This window comes from Mobula hypostoma, chromosome 1 (assembly GCF_963921235.1).
Source record: "Mobula hypostoma chromosome 1, sMobHyp1.1, whole genome shotgun sequence".
Classification (NCBI taxonomy): domain Eukaryota; kingdom Metazoa; phylum Chordata; class Chondrichthyes; order Myliobatiformes; family Myliobatidae; genus Mobula; species Mobula hypostoma.
The window spans coordinates 218380192-218393751 of record NC_086097.1 but is presented as its reverse complement, the minus strand read 5'-3'; the positions used below and the strand labels follow the sequence as shown (position 1 = coordinate 218393751).

General features: G+C 41.8%; 1 protein-coding gene across 1 annotated transcript in view; it reads left to right on the top strand.

Annotated features, from left to right (window-relative positions):
• The window catches only part of cpa6 (carboxypeptidase A6), an 82268-nt gene that overhangs the window by 34678 nt on the left and 34030 nt on the right, over positions 1 to 13560 (top strand). The window contains exon 4 of the mRNA XM_063042008.1: positions 10430 to 10541. Within this exon, the coding sequence (XP_062898078.1) occupies positions 10430 to 10541 (112 nt within the window). The remainder of the gene's footprint in view (positions 1 to 10429; positions 10542 to 13560) is intronic.

The following is a 13560-nucleotide window of genomic DNA, read 5'->3' as shown; positions in this document are numbered from 1 at the left end:
TCAAAAGAAAATTGACAGGTCAGCTTTTTATAAGAATACTGCTGAACTGTGGAACTTAATACCTAAAATCATAAGGAATTCAGGCTCAGTTGACACTTTTAAAAGCCAGCTAAAACTTATTTATTTAACCTTGCTTTTGATTGCCTATGAGATGGCTTTTTAAAGCAGCTTGTGGTTGTTCCAACCAGGGGAATGGCAATTCTGGATTGGGTGTTATGTAATGACCCAGGTTTGATTAGGAAGCCCAAGGTAAAGGAACTCTAAGGAAACACTGATCGTAATATGATAGAATTCACCCTGCAGTTTGAGAAGGAGAAGTTAAAATCAGATGTATCAGTATTACAGAGGGGTAAAGGGAATTGCAGTGGCATGAGAGAAGAGCTGGCCAAAGTTGATTGGAAGGGGACACAATTAGGGATGGTAGCAGAGCAGTAATGGTTGGTGTTTCTGGGGGAATTTGGAAGGCACAAGAAAGGTGTATCCCAAAGATGATGATGTATTCTAAAGGGAGCACGAGGCAACTGTGGTTGACATGGGAAGTCAAAGACAGTATAAAAGCAAAAGAGAGGACATATAATATAGCAAAAATTAGTGGGAAGTTAGAGGATTGGGAAGCTTTTAAGTAACAACAGAGTTCAACTAGAAAGTCTTTAAAGAGAGAAGAGATGAAATATGAAGGAAAATTGCCCAGTAGTATAAATGAGGATACATAAAGTTTTTTCAGATATGTAAGGAGTAAAAGAAAGTTGAGAGTGGATAAACGATGCTGGAGAGGTAGTAATGTGGAACAAATAGATAGTGGAGGAATGCATTTGGTATTTTGTGTCAGTCTTCAGTGTGAAAATCACTAGCAGAAATCCAGAAATGCAAAGTGCCGGGGGCAGAAGGTGCTTGGAAGCTGAAATATAGTAGATAAGTCACCTAGATTGGATGGATACACCCCAGGGTCTGAAAGAGGCAACTGAAGAGATTGTGGAGGCATTGCTAATGATCTTTCAAGAATCACTGGATTCTTGAATGATTCCTGAGGACTGGATAATTGTAAATGTCACTCCATTCTTTAAGAAAAGAGGGAGGAAGTAGAAAGGAAATTGTAGGCCAGTCAGCCTGACTTCAGTGCTTCAGTGGTTGGAAAGATGTTGGAGTCCATTATTAAGGATGGGGTTTTGGGGTACTTGGGGCACATGATAAAATAGGCTAAAGTCAACGTGGTATTGTAAAGGAGAAAATTTTGCCTGACAAATTTGTTGGTATTCTTTGCGGAAATAACAGGCAGGATAGACAAAGTAAAGTCAGTGGATGTTGCTTACTTGGATTTTTAGGCGGCCTTTGATAAGGTGCCAAATGTGAGGTTTCTTAACCAAACAGAGCCGATGGTGTTATGGAATAGGTACTGGAATGGATAGAAGATTGGCTGCCTGGCAGGACACAAAGAGTGGGACTAAAGAGGACCTTTTGTGGTTGGCTGTAGGTGACCAGTGGTGTTCTGCCGGAGTCTGTGTTGGGGCCACTTCTTTTCATGTTACATATCAATGATTTTAATGAAGGATTTGATCACATTGTGGCCAAGTTTGTGCATGATACGAAGCTTGGTGGAAGGGCTGATAGTGTTAAGGAAGCAATGAGTCTGCAGAAGTACTTGGGCAGATTGGGGGAATGGGTAAAGAAGAGGCAGATGGAATATTATCTTTGAAGTGCATTATCGTGCAGTTTAGCAGAAAGAATAAAAGCGTGGACTATTATGTAAATGGTGAGAAAATTCAAAAATTACATGTGCAGAGAGATTTGGGAGTCCTTGTGCCAGATTCCATAAAGGTTAACTTGCAGGTTAAATCAGTGGTAAGGAAGGCAAATGCAATGTTAGCATTCATTTCGAAAGGACTAGGATATAGAAGCAATGATGTAATGCTGAGACTTCATAAGGCATTTGTCAGACTGCAGTAAGAGTATTGTGAGCAGTTTTGGGCCACATCTAAGAAAGGATATGCTGCCATCGGAGAGAGTTCAGGGGAGGTTCAGGAGAATGATCTTAGGAATGAAGGATTTAACATATGAGGAGCGTTTGATGGTTTTGGGCCTCTACTTGCTGGAGTTCAGAAGAATGAGTAGTGATCTCATTGAAACCTATTGAATATTTGAAGGTCTGGATAGAGTGGATGTGGAAAGGATGTTTCCTGCAATGAGGGAAGTCTAGGACCAGAGGGCACAACCTCAGATTTGAGTGGCATCAATTTATAACAGAGCTGAGGAAATATTTCTTAGCTGCAGACGGCTGTGCAATCCAGAACGCTGGGTATATTTAAGGTGCAGGTTGATAGGTTCTTGATTAATTAAGGTGTCTAAGTTATGGGAAGAAGTTAGAAGAATAGGTTTTTTGAGGGATAATGTCAGCAATGATGGAATGGCAGAACAGAATTGATGCACCGAATGGCCTAATTCTGCTCCTAAGTCTTATGTTCTTAAAAAAATGGGATTAATGTAGGATGAATGTAAATGGCTGATTGATGGTGGACTGAGGCAGGTGTCTGTGTTGCATTTCTCTCTCTCTGACTACTGTTAAACATGGACGTTTGATTTATCAGCTGATGGAGAAAGGTAAATGATAATCAGAAATGGATTCCCTGGTTCTTGTTTATCCCATTGCTATGAGGCTTCATGCGTTCTGGAGTCAATGTTGAAGACTCAAATGGTATTTCACCCTCTATATCACTAGACCATCTACTTTCCCCTGCCAGGTGGCAGGACAGAATATACCCAAGGATTGTGATGGTGGTGCGTCACATGGATTGGATGTTATGACTTTGAAAAGTCAGTGTTTTCAGACAACTAATTGACAAGTCTGTAAGACACCTTTCCAAATTTAAATATCAATCCCTAGGTGCTCATTAAGTTTATTTTGTGAAGTGATATAGGCAAGGGCAAACTTCTCTGTATTCAAATTCATTGCCAAGGTCACTTAATTTAACAATTATAGTAGAACTCAGTGGTTTACTCAACCATTTCAGAGAATATTCAAGGGCTACATATTTGAGCAGATGGGTGAGGGAAGCAGATTTCTTCCCTAGGAAGGCATCTTTGAACCAGGTGGGTTTTCTGTGTATAAAACATTAAGTACTTTTTCTCATATTATAATTATCAGACTTGAAAGAATTTAAAATCCATAGCTGCCATTATAGGATTTAGACTTGTGTCTCTGTGTTATTAGACCATGTCTCTGTATTAGCGAAGATTTAGAAAATCTATATGAATAGTATTCAGAAACTCAAAGATGAGAAAATCTGCAGATTCTGGAAATCCAAGCACCACACACAAAATGCTGGGGGAACATGATGAAAGGTATCGGCCCGAAATGTTGACTGTTTACTCTTTTCCATGGATGCTTCCTGTCCTGCTGAGCTCCCCCAGCATTTTGTGAGTGTTCAGAAACTGTACAGCACTGAAGAGGCACATGTATTAAAAAGAGAACAACAAATACAGAGAATAATACCTTTGTCTCATTAGTATTTCTGGTATTTGCAAACTTCGCTATACTTAAAATTTATGGACTGCTTTTTTTCCACCATTGATGGCGACATTCTCAATTTGAAGGTAACTTCCATTTGTTTACATGGTGGACTTTGCCAATCTGTTGTAGTTACTGTCCAAATTTCTCACCAAATCCAAAAAATTCATCATTGATGCGCATTAGTTATCCAAAGCACATGCTCTGCAGCACATTGCAGGCGCAAATTCAGTGATTTAGCTCTTCTGTTGCTTATCATTATAGTTTTTATGGATTATCATTTCTTACTTGTCTTGAATCTTGTTCAATATATTTTGCTTATCAACAGATTTCACTGTCACACAGACTGCGTACAATAAGCAACACTGTAATTATTCTTCGTGAATCAATTCTTTCTTTCACATAGAGCACAAAAGATTTTCTCCAAGCATTGAAAATCAATTCCTTTCAGCTACACTTGACAAACAATGGATCTGTTATTACTAAGTGGTAGCTGCTCAGTATTAAACAATATTAAATAGAGGTATATTTTTAGCGAAATGTAAAGTATATTGCATTCAGCATTAGATTCTGAAATAGCAGAGTTTGTTTTAAAAGAATGTGAAATATGGTAATTGTCAATATTGAATTTTTATGAAATTAAGCCAGTATTGCTTCTGAGATTTAAATTTAATTTGTTATAAATCTTTTTAAACAACCTGCAGAATGATAAAGGATGAGGTTTCTGTTGGAGCAACACTGACAACACGCTGGAGGAACTCAGCAGGTCAGGCAGCATCCGTGGAAACGATCAGTCAATGTTTCGGGTCGGAACCCTTCATCAGGACTGAAGAGGGAAGGGGCAGAGGCTCTATAAAGAAGGTGGGGGGAGGGTGGGAAGGAGAAGGCTGGTAGGTTCCAGTTGAAAAATCAGTAAGGGAAAAGATTAAGCGGTGGGGAAGGGGAAGTAGGGAGGGGATAGGCAGGAAAGGTGAAGAAGGAATAGGGGAAAACACAATGGGTAGTAGAAGGAGGCGGAATCATGAGGGAGATGGTAGGCAGCTGGGGGAGGGGCAGAGTGAAACTGGGATAGGGGAAGAGAAGGGGGAGGGAATGACCGGAAGTTGGAGAATTCTATGTTCATACCAAGGGGATGGAGACTACCTAGACGGTATATGAGGTGTTGCTCCTCCAACCTGAGTTTAGCCTCATCATGGCAGTAGAGGAGGCCATGTATGGACATATCCGAATGGGAATGTGAAGCAGTGTTGAAGTGGGTGGCAACCGGAAGATCCTGTCTGTTGTGGAGGACGGGGCAGAGGTGCTCGACAAAGCAGTCCCCCAATCTGCATCCTTTCAGGTGAGGCAACACTTCACCTGTGAGTCTGTTGGGGTCATCTATTGCATCCGGTGCTCCTGGTGTGGCCTCCTCTACATCGGCGAAACCCGATGCAGAATCGGATATGTCCATACATGGCCTCCTCTACTGCCATGATGAGGCTAAACTCAGGTTGGAGGAGCAACACCTCATATACCATCTAGGTAGTCTCCAGTCCCTTGGTATGAACATTGTTTTCTCTAACTTCCAGTAATTCCCTCTCCCCCCCCCTTCCCCATCACAGTTTCACTCTGCCCCCTCCCCCAGCTGCCTACCACCTCCCTCATGGTTCCGCCTCCTTCTACTACCCATTGTGCTTTCCCCTATTCCTTCTTCACCTTTCCTCCCTACCCCCACCCCTTTATCTTTCCCCTTACTGGTTTTTCACCTGGAACCTACCAGCCTTCTCCTTCCCACCCTCCCCCCACCTTCTTTATAGGGCCTCTGCCCCTTCCCTCTTCAGTCCTGACGAAGGGTTCTGGACTGAAACGTTGACTGATTATTTCCACGGATGCTGCCCGACCTGCTGAGTTCCTCCAGTGTGTTGTCAGTGTTGCTTTGACCCCAGCATCTGCAGAGTATTTTGCGTTTTTGAGGTTTGTGTTGGATTCCCTGCTGTTACTTTCCATTAACCAAAATCATTTCACTCCTGTCTGAGATGAAGTGGGAGAAGCAATGAATTAAAGGATGGGGCATTGGTTCACTGATAATTCATGACTCTAACTTAGATAACATCTAATTTGAGCCTCGCTGTGACCTGTAAGGAGGCAGAAATGAAAAATGCCTATCATGTCTGTCAGTTAAATAGTTAACAAAAAAGGATCAGACATGATTGAATGGCAGAGGAGACTCAATGGGTCAAATGGCCCAATTCTGCTCCTATGTTTTATGGTCTTATGTACAGTTCATCCCAGTCTCCTCCCACTTCCCCAGATAACCTTGGAGTCTTCCAGATTTCTTTGTCAAATATATATCCAAATTTCTTTGGAAAGTTAATTTTGAATCTTCAAGCAAATTTCAAATCAATCTTTAGGGAGGAAGTTTTAAATCATGGCTACTTAATGCATTAAAAATATTCTAATCTCTTCCCTGGTTCTTTGAGTTCCACCCATCCTACTAATTGCTATGAATGACCAAAAGAAGCTGTGGAGGAAATAATGGAACTTGATAGTCTCCATTGAGTTAGCCAGCAGTGGTTCTCAAGGGAAGTGTAGTATTGAATTAATTTTGTTTATTAATTTGAAGTGGACAATATCATATTTTTGTGAGTATTTGTTCTCATATTGACTACTTAAGAAGAAACAATATTGTGGCAAAAAGGTGGGTGATAATTCCTTTAATGGTGAAGAATTTCCTACTAACAAGTTTAAAATAGTACTTTGTAATCATCACAATTATTTTACTAAAATTAAGAGTTGTTTGGGTCTTGGAAGACATGAGCTTGGCTCATTGAGAAAGACAACTAAAAAGCTAAGTGTTGTTTATGCGAGCATGTGCAGAGATCACAAATTTATTTGATGTTAAGAAATGTCATTTGTCTCTTTTGTGCATATTTTCATTGAGGCCTTGCAAAAAATCCTCATCAAAATATAGAATTATTATATTTTTCTGTTCTTAAATTAGGAACCAATTTCAGTGTGCAATTGGACATTTAATGCTATAGAAACTGTCAAATTTACACAGGTTATTTTTCTACACAGCCAAATCCTTTTTTTTAAAGCAGACTATTTCACTCTCCTTAAAAAATACTAACCACACAGGTAACCAGTGGATTTGTTGATTGTTTTTTTCCTTGCCATTGCAGCTGCATTTACAACTGTCCTGAGGTCACATTTCCTGACTAATATTTTCAACACAAGCATAATTTCTAAAATGGATGAATTTTTGCAAGGCAGAGAAAAATAGTCAATGTATTATAAAGTTGCATTTATATTCACAACCCATTATCGTTTTATATTTGACTTGGAGTCGATTGCTTAAATGCTCTTAGTAAGTGCAATGAAAACGCATACCTACTTTTAAAGTTGAGGTACATCATTTTAACTCAAAATATAGAACAGAAAATTGCTGGGCCAAAATAAATTCCAAAATTAAATATATTTGAAATGTTTGCTTTTAATTTAGAAGTTGAATGGTTCTTATTATATTTGCTTTGCTCATAATGTGTCACAAAATGGCTGCCTCAGAGAAACTGCAGTTTCCTGAAACTCACTGAAGTCTAGGGATGAATGTTTTGGTTTTACTTGGTGATATCCAGCACCTGAATAGAATTTGCTACAAATAAATAATTGCCCCTAGTATTCTTTAATCTCCCCTACTGCACACGGGCCGGCTGGTGGCACAGTGACATCAGCGCCGGACTTCGGAGCGAAGGTTCCCAAGTTCGAATCCAGTCGAACCGATCCCGGGCACGCTTTCCATCCATGCCGGGTTGAGTGCCGAGCTCGCAACTCGGCCTTGTAAAAAAAAACTGCGCTGTGAGAAGGACGTGGCAGATCACTCACCGAATCTTTCCTCCAAGACAACCACTTGAAAAAGTGGTTACCGAGGCCCTGGCAGAGTATGGCACACACACACACACACACACACACACAAAAAAAACGCACACAGGGAATTGAGCTGTAATGCTCCTTTCATCATTAACAGGAAGCATCCTGGTAAACCCTCTCCAAAGCCTCAACATCCTTCCTATAATGGGCCAAACACAGCTGAATGAAATACTCCAAATGTGGCCTAACTAGTATTTTATAATGCTGCAATATAACTTCCTGACTTTTGAACTCAATGTCTCGACTGATAAAAGCATGCCATATGCCTCCTTAACCATCCTATCAACCTGTGTAGCCACCTTCAGGGAGCTATGAACTTTGACCCCACGATCCCTCCGCTCATCAACACTGTTAAGGGTCTTACCCTTAACCATTGTCACTTTAGATACTGTCAGTTTACATTTGACCTACAATGGTGCAACACTTCACATTTGGCCAGGTTAAACTCCACGTGCCATTTCTCCACACATATCTGAAATTGATCTATATCCCGCTGTGTTCTTTGCCAGTCATCTACACTATCCACAACACCACCAATCTTCATATCATCTGCAAACTTTATAACCCATCCATCTACATTTTCATCCAGGTCATTTATATACATCTCATACAGAGGTCCCAGTGTAGATCCCTGCAGCACACCACTAATCACAGACCTCCAGGTTGAATAAGTCTCCTCTGCATTCTGTGGGTAAGCCGGTTCCGAATCCAAACATCAAATTCACCATTCTACGCATCTTAATCTTCTGGATGAGCTTCCCACAAAGGAACTTTGTCAGTTGCCTTAGTAAAAACCATGTAGACTGCATCCACAGCTCTACCTTCACCAATCAACTTCAACAAAAAACTTAATTAAGTTTGTAAGACATGGCTTGCCCTGCACAGAGCCATGCTGGCTCTCACTAATTAGGTCATGGTTTTCCAAATACAATTCTCAAAAATTAACTTGTCAAAACAGCAACAAATAGATCTATTTTGTAAAGAACTATAATTTTATCAAAAAATTAATAATTGTAAATGGTTACAAGATAATAGTAATAGTGTTTTACTGCATCATTTTTTTCTCAAAAGAAATCTGTGGAAGACACTAGCAGTGTGCCAGATGTTGTAGTGTGTGAAGGAAGAGAAGTGGATGCAGTTACTATTACAAGGGAGAAGGTGCTCAAAGACCTAAAAGTACATAAGTCACCTGGACCAGATGAACTGCACCCTAGGGTTCTGAAAGAGGTAGCATTAGAGATTGTGGCAGCAGTAGAAATGATCTTTCAAAAATTATTGGACTCTGGCATAGTGCCAGAGGACTGGAAAATTGCAAATGTCACTCCACTCTTTAAGAAAGGAGGAAGGCACCAGAAAGGAAATTATAGACCAGTTAGTCTGACTTCAGTGGTTAGAGTCAATTGTTAAGGATGAGGTGATGGAGTGACATCACAAACGATGACACAGGACAAGATAGGGCAGAGTCAGCATGGTTTCCTTCAGTGAAAATCCTGTCCATTCAAAACCGAGATGTGCAGAAATTTTTTTCACACCCTTTTCCAGAGGGTGGTAAAGTTGTGGAATTTGTTGCTGTGTGCAGTTGTGGAGGCCAGGTTGTTGGGTGTGCTTAAGGCATCAAACATTACAGCGGGGAGAAGGCCAGGAAAAGGGGTTGAGGAGGGAAAAAAAAGTATCAGCCATGATAGAATGGCAAGGCAAACTCGATTGGCCAAATGGCCTAATTTTGCTGCTACGTCTTATGGTCCTGTATCAAAATGACTGATGAATCTAGCCACCTTTGAAGACCTGCACAAGTGAATTTACATTACTCTACATATCTGGCATCTTTTCTGTCAAACAAGCCGTTAGTAACATTGTTGGTGTTTCAGTTTTTAAAATATGCGGGTGATTGAAGGACTTAAGCATGTTGTTCCAAATTCATATCAACACCACCCATTTCCCACATTTGTGGGTCACCAAAGATTTGAGACTGCTGAGAATAAGCTTCGTAATGAAGAGGTGAAAATAACAATGGTGTTTCTATAGTGATGCGAGTGTAACCCTCAGGTTCGGCTAGCGGCGTAAATCTAGGGGAAGGCAGCCTCTGGCCCGGCTAAACTTGAGAAATCTCGTTTGGGTGGATGCTGCGTGATGTATTCCCCTGTTACAAATCAGTACCATGAAATAACAAACAGTACACAATATGGAATTAAACGATTGAGATTTATAATTCTTAATTTGACTATAGGGTTAGTAAAGAAACAAAAAAGGAAAAAGGGCCCATTTTCATGAAACAGTGTAATGCGCACGTTAGAGATCACTGTTTTCCCGTCTGCTCATTCTCCATCAGTTTTCCCCCGGGTGTCACCAGCTCTCGACCCCTTTCCAAGTCTACTTCGTCCTGCAGTCTACGACTTCCCCATTCTGGTATCTTCTCTCTCCATCTTCCACCGAACAAAAGACCACAAAACCTTCTCTCAGGCACACAAGAAAGAAAAACACCTCCCCTTATTGGCCAGCACACATTCCAAAGCCCCCGTTATCTCTAGTCATAACCCAGATGCTGCGCTACAGAGAAACCACTACATTAGCAGTGAAACTTTTCCCAGGGTGTTACGCTCTCCCCCCACCAAATTTAGTCATGTCCTCATGACTTTAAGATAATTTGCCAACCCTTCCTGCAAAACAAAGTCCTACCCAGGTGTAAAAGGCAGTGACATAGTTCCCCAAAACAGTAGGGGCCACACTCTGTTCCCCCGGTGCTACATAGGCCAGTCTATCCGTTGGTCTCCTGATTCTGTGAGACCTCTGTATCCCCTCATCTACCTCTTCGTGTTCCGACACAACTGGGGATACTTCTGGTCTACCGGGCGAGACTTCCCCCGGCCTATCTATTGTGCCCTCCTGCAACTCAGACTTGCAGGGTCCCGCTGCAACCCGGGCTGTCAGCAGATAGCGCCCCCCCCCCCCAACACCGATTTCACCTGACTCTGGGAGAAGGGTTGGGAATCTCTTCAAAATTACCTTCTTCTTTAATATTAGGATCCTTGTTTCTGATCTTCAAGAACTAATGGAGAAGCAGAGTGGCTTTGGTGCTCGATATCGTCGGTCCAATTCTCTCTACAACTATGAAGTCTATCACACCTTAGAAGAGGTATGTAACTAAAGACACTATTTCCAAATGTGGTCCTGTGTAAAACACATAAGGCACATAACCCTCGTTCATACTGGGAATGTCTGTTGTGAGCTGCAGTGTGAGAAGTCAGCTGAAATCGGGATTTTTTTTTGTTTAACCAAAAGAAAAGATAATAGTGATGGGGAAGGTGTGGGGAAACAGATCAGGCTCGTTTCAAGAGCATTCCGTTTGTGCTAATTATCTTAAAAAGTGCATATGTAAAGATTGTGTCTACCATGAAACAAAGGTAAGTTTTTTCAGTCTGCCATCTTTACTCAATTCATCAAACCACACCCCCCACCCCCGTGCCACATACTCTGCCGTCATACGATAGATTTTCAATGTGCTGAAATGACTGTACTATTAGACAGTTGAAGGAGCACTCTTCAATAATTTTCAGTCAAGTCTCGCTCAGCTCAGGACAGCTAGGACCTACCTGACCTCAGGAAAGGCAGAATCCTGCTCCCTCTTTTTTTTCACTTCAGAATCTGGTACTAAATAATGGAAGTAAGATATCCTCTTCCCCCTCCCCCCCCCCCACCGCTGCTAGATGGTTAGGTGCTAGGTGTCTCCCTGGAAAAATTAGATGCATTGTTAGTATCTGCGCTGGTGCTGTCTGGGGGCAGCCACATTGCTGCTCTTCCTGTTGTGCAGCGACTCACTGGGCAGTAAGTGGGCTTGTTAGTTTAGAGCTTGCTGTGGAGAAACCTCGAAAGGAAAGGAAAGCTGATGTTACATGGTCGAACAGCAGTATTCACCCACAATAATGTATACCAGTTCTAAGCATGCTACAAAGATAGTGACAAAAGGCAATCATTCTGCAGCTGTTAACTTCAGATATACTTGAAGAGATCACTTTTTAACGTGAGCTCATGCCAGCACTACTGACTGAGGATTAGCTGGCACTCCTGTATATGCTTACAACAGATAAAAAATTTCTGTGAAGACAGAACTGACCATTGACTGTCAAAATTCGCTCTGTGTAGGAAACATGCTCTTCAAATCCTGCAGAACATGTCATATTTATTTTAATGATATTGGTATTTAAATGTACACTTTTGCAGTGGTAGTGTCTATCTTGAATGTGTTTATGTTGGACATATTCAAAGGTTTCAAAGGTACAGTTAATGTCAGAGAAATGTATACAATATACATCCTGAAATGCTTTTTCTTCACAACCATCCACGAAAACAGAGGAGTGCCCCAAAGAATGAACAACAGTTAAATGTTAGAACCCCAAAGTGCCCCCCCCAGCTCCCCTCCCTCCCGCACGTAAGTGGCAGCAAGCGACAATCCCCCCTCCCCCACCAGCAAAAAAAAAAGCATTGGCACCAAGCACTCAAGCGTGAGCAAGGCAACAGCAAAGACACAGATGACTTTTTCACCCGGTATTCGACATACCACAGGCTCTCTCCCTAATGTGAGACCCAGGAATGAGGTATGTGTGCTAGGTTGTGAATGAAATTTGAATAAGCTTTTGACTTTTGGGATATCTTATTGTCCCGATGCACCTCAAAGGTATGTTTGCATCTGGTGGTTGTACTAATTTAATATATTGCTGGTGTCAAAAGGCACAATTCTTAGAGAGATACTGAGGACAAGCCTTATCAGTTCTAATGCTCTGCCTGTAGGGTAAGATACTTATATCAAAGCATGAGGTTGAAGTAAATGCACTGAAAGATCTTTGAATAATTAGATTCTCCTGTTGCTTGGGCACACCAACACCAACACCCACTGGGTCCAGCACTCTCCTCCAGAGCTGTCACCCTGCACTTTTAATATGGTCATCTTCAGTTTGCAATTCCAGATCCCTGTTCCAAGTAAATTTTGTTCATGGTGGGGGAACAACTACGTAAAGTGATTAAATAGATATGATGTGCATCAGTTTTTTTTTAAATGAGCAGGTTCGGTTGGGACTTTACGTACTAGTTTTAAAAAGCGAGCGGGGGCTCTCAGAACTTGATTGCTGAGTGGAAGATTGTTTGGGTTAATAGTAGCTCGGGTTATTTAGCGGGGGCCATTAAAAAGGAGCAAGGTTTAAGTGGAGCAGCCATTGTTGGAGTGGGCCAGTGTTAGAATGGATAGGAGCCGGTGAGAACAGACACAGGCTAGAACTGAAGTTTGAGAAGTCAGAATGGTAGTTCAGGCAGTGGAATTCTCTTCCTGTGAGATGTGTCACTTCAGGGTACCTAACAGTCTTCCTGAAGTGCACCCAACTTCAGCTCCTGAATGACAAGATCAAGGAACTGGAGCTGGATGCACACAGGGCCATCTGAGAGGCTGAAAATTTCATAGATGACTGATTTACTGAATTGAGCAGACTTCAGATAGTAGATGGGTGACCACCATGAGCTGTAGGCAGAGTAAGCAGTCAGTACAGGATCTCCTTGTGGCAAATCCCCTCACCCACAAGTATACTGCTTTAAATGTGGCTGGGGGGCGGGGGGGAATGGCTTATCAGGGCACAGCAGCATCAGTCAAGTCAGTGGCACTGTGGCCAGCTCTGAGGCTCAGGAAGGAAAGGTAAATTCAGACAGAGCGATGGTGATAGGAGACTCGGTAGATGGGGGGACAGGCAGCAGATTCTGTGGCAACAAAAAAGATTAGATTATGAGGACACGTAGTCCTCTTTTATTGTCATTTAGTAATGCATGCATTAAGAAATGATACAATATTCCTCCGGTGTGATATCACAAAAACACAGGACAGACCAAGACTGAAAAACTAACAAAACCACATAATTATAACATATAGTTACAACAGTGCAACAATACCATAACTTGATGAAGAACAGGCCATGGCACAGTAAAAAAAGTTCAAAGTTTCTCAAAAGTCCCACATCTCACGCAGACGGGAGAAGGAAGAAAGCTCTCCCTGCCTTGCCTGACCACAGTTCAACTCTGAGTCGTCCGAAAACTTCGAGCTCTGATCAGCCGTCCGACACCGAGTACTGAGCGCCATCTCTATCCGAACGTTTCGACCTCAGCCTCGGTCGCCA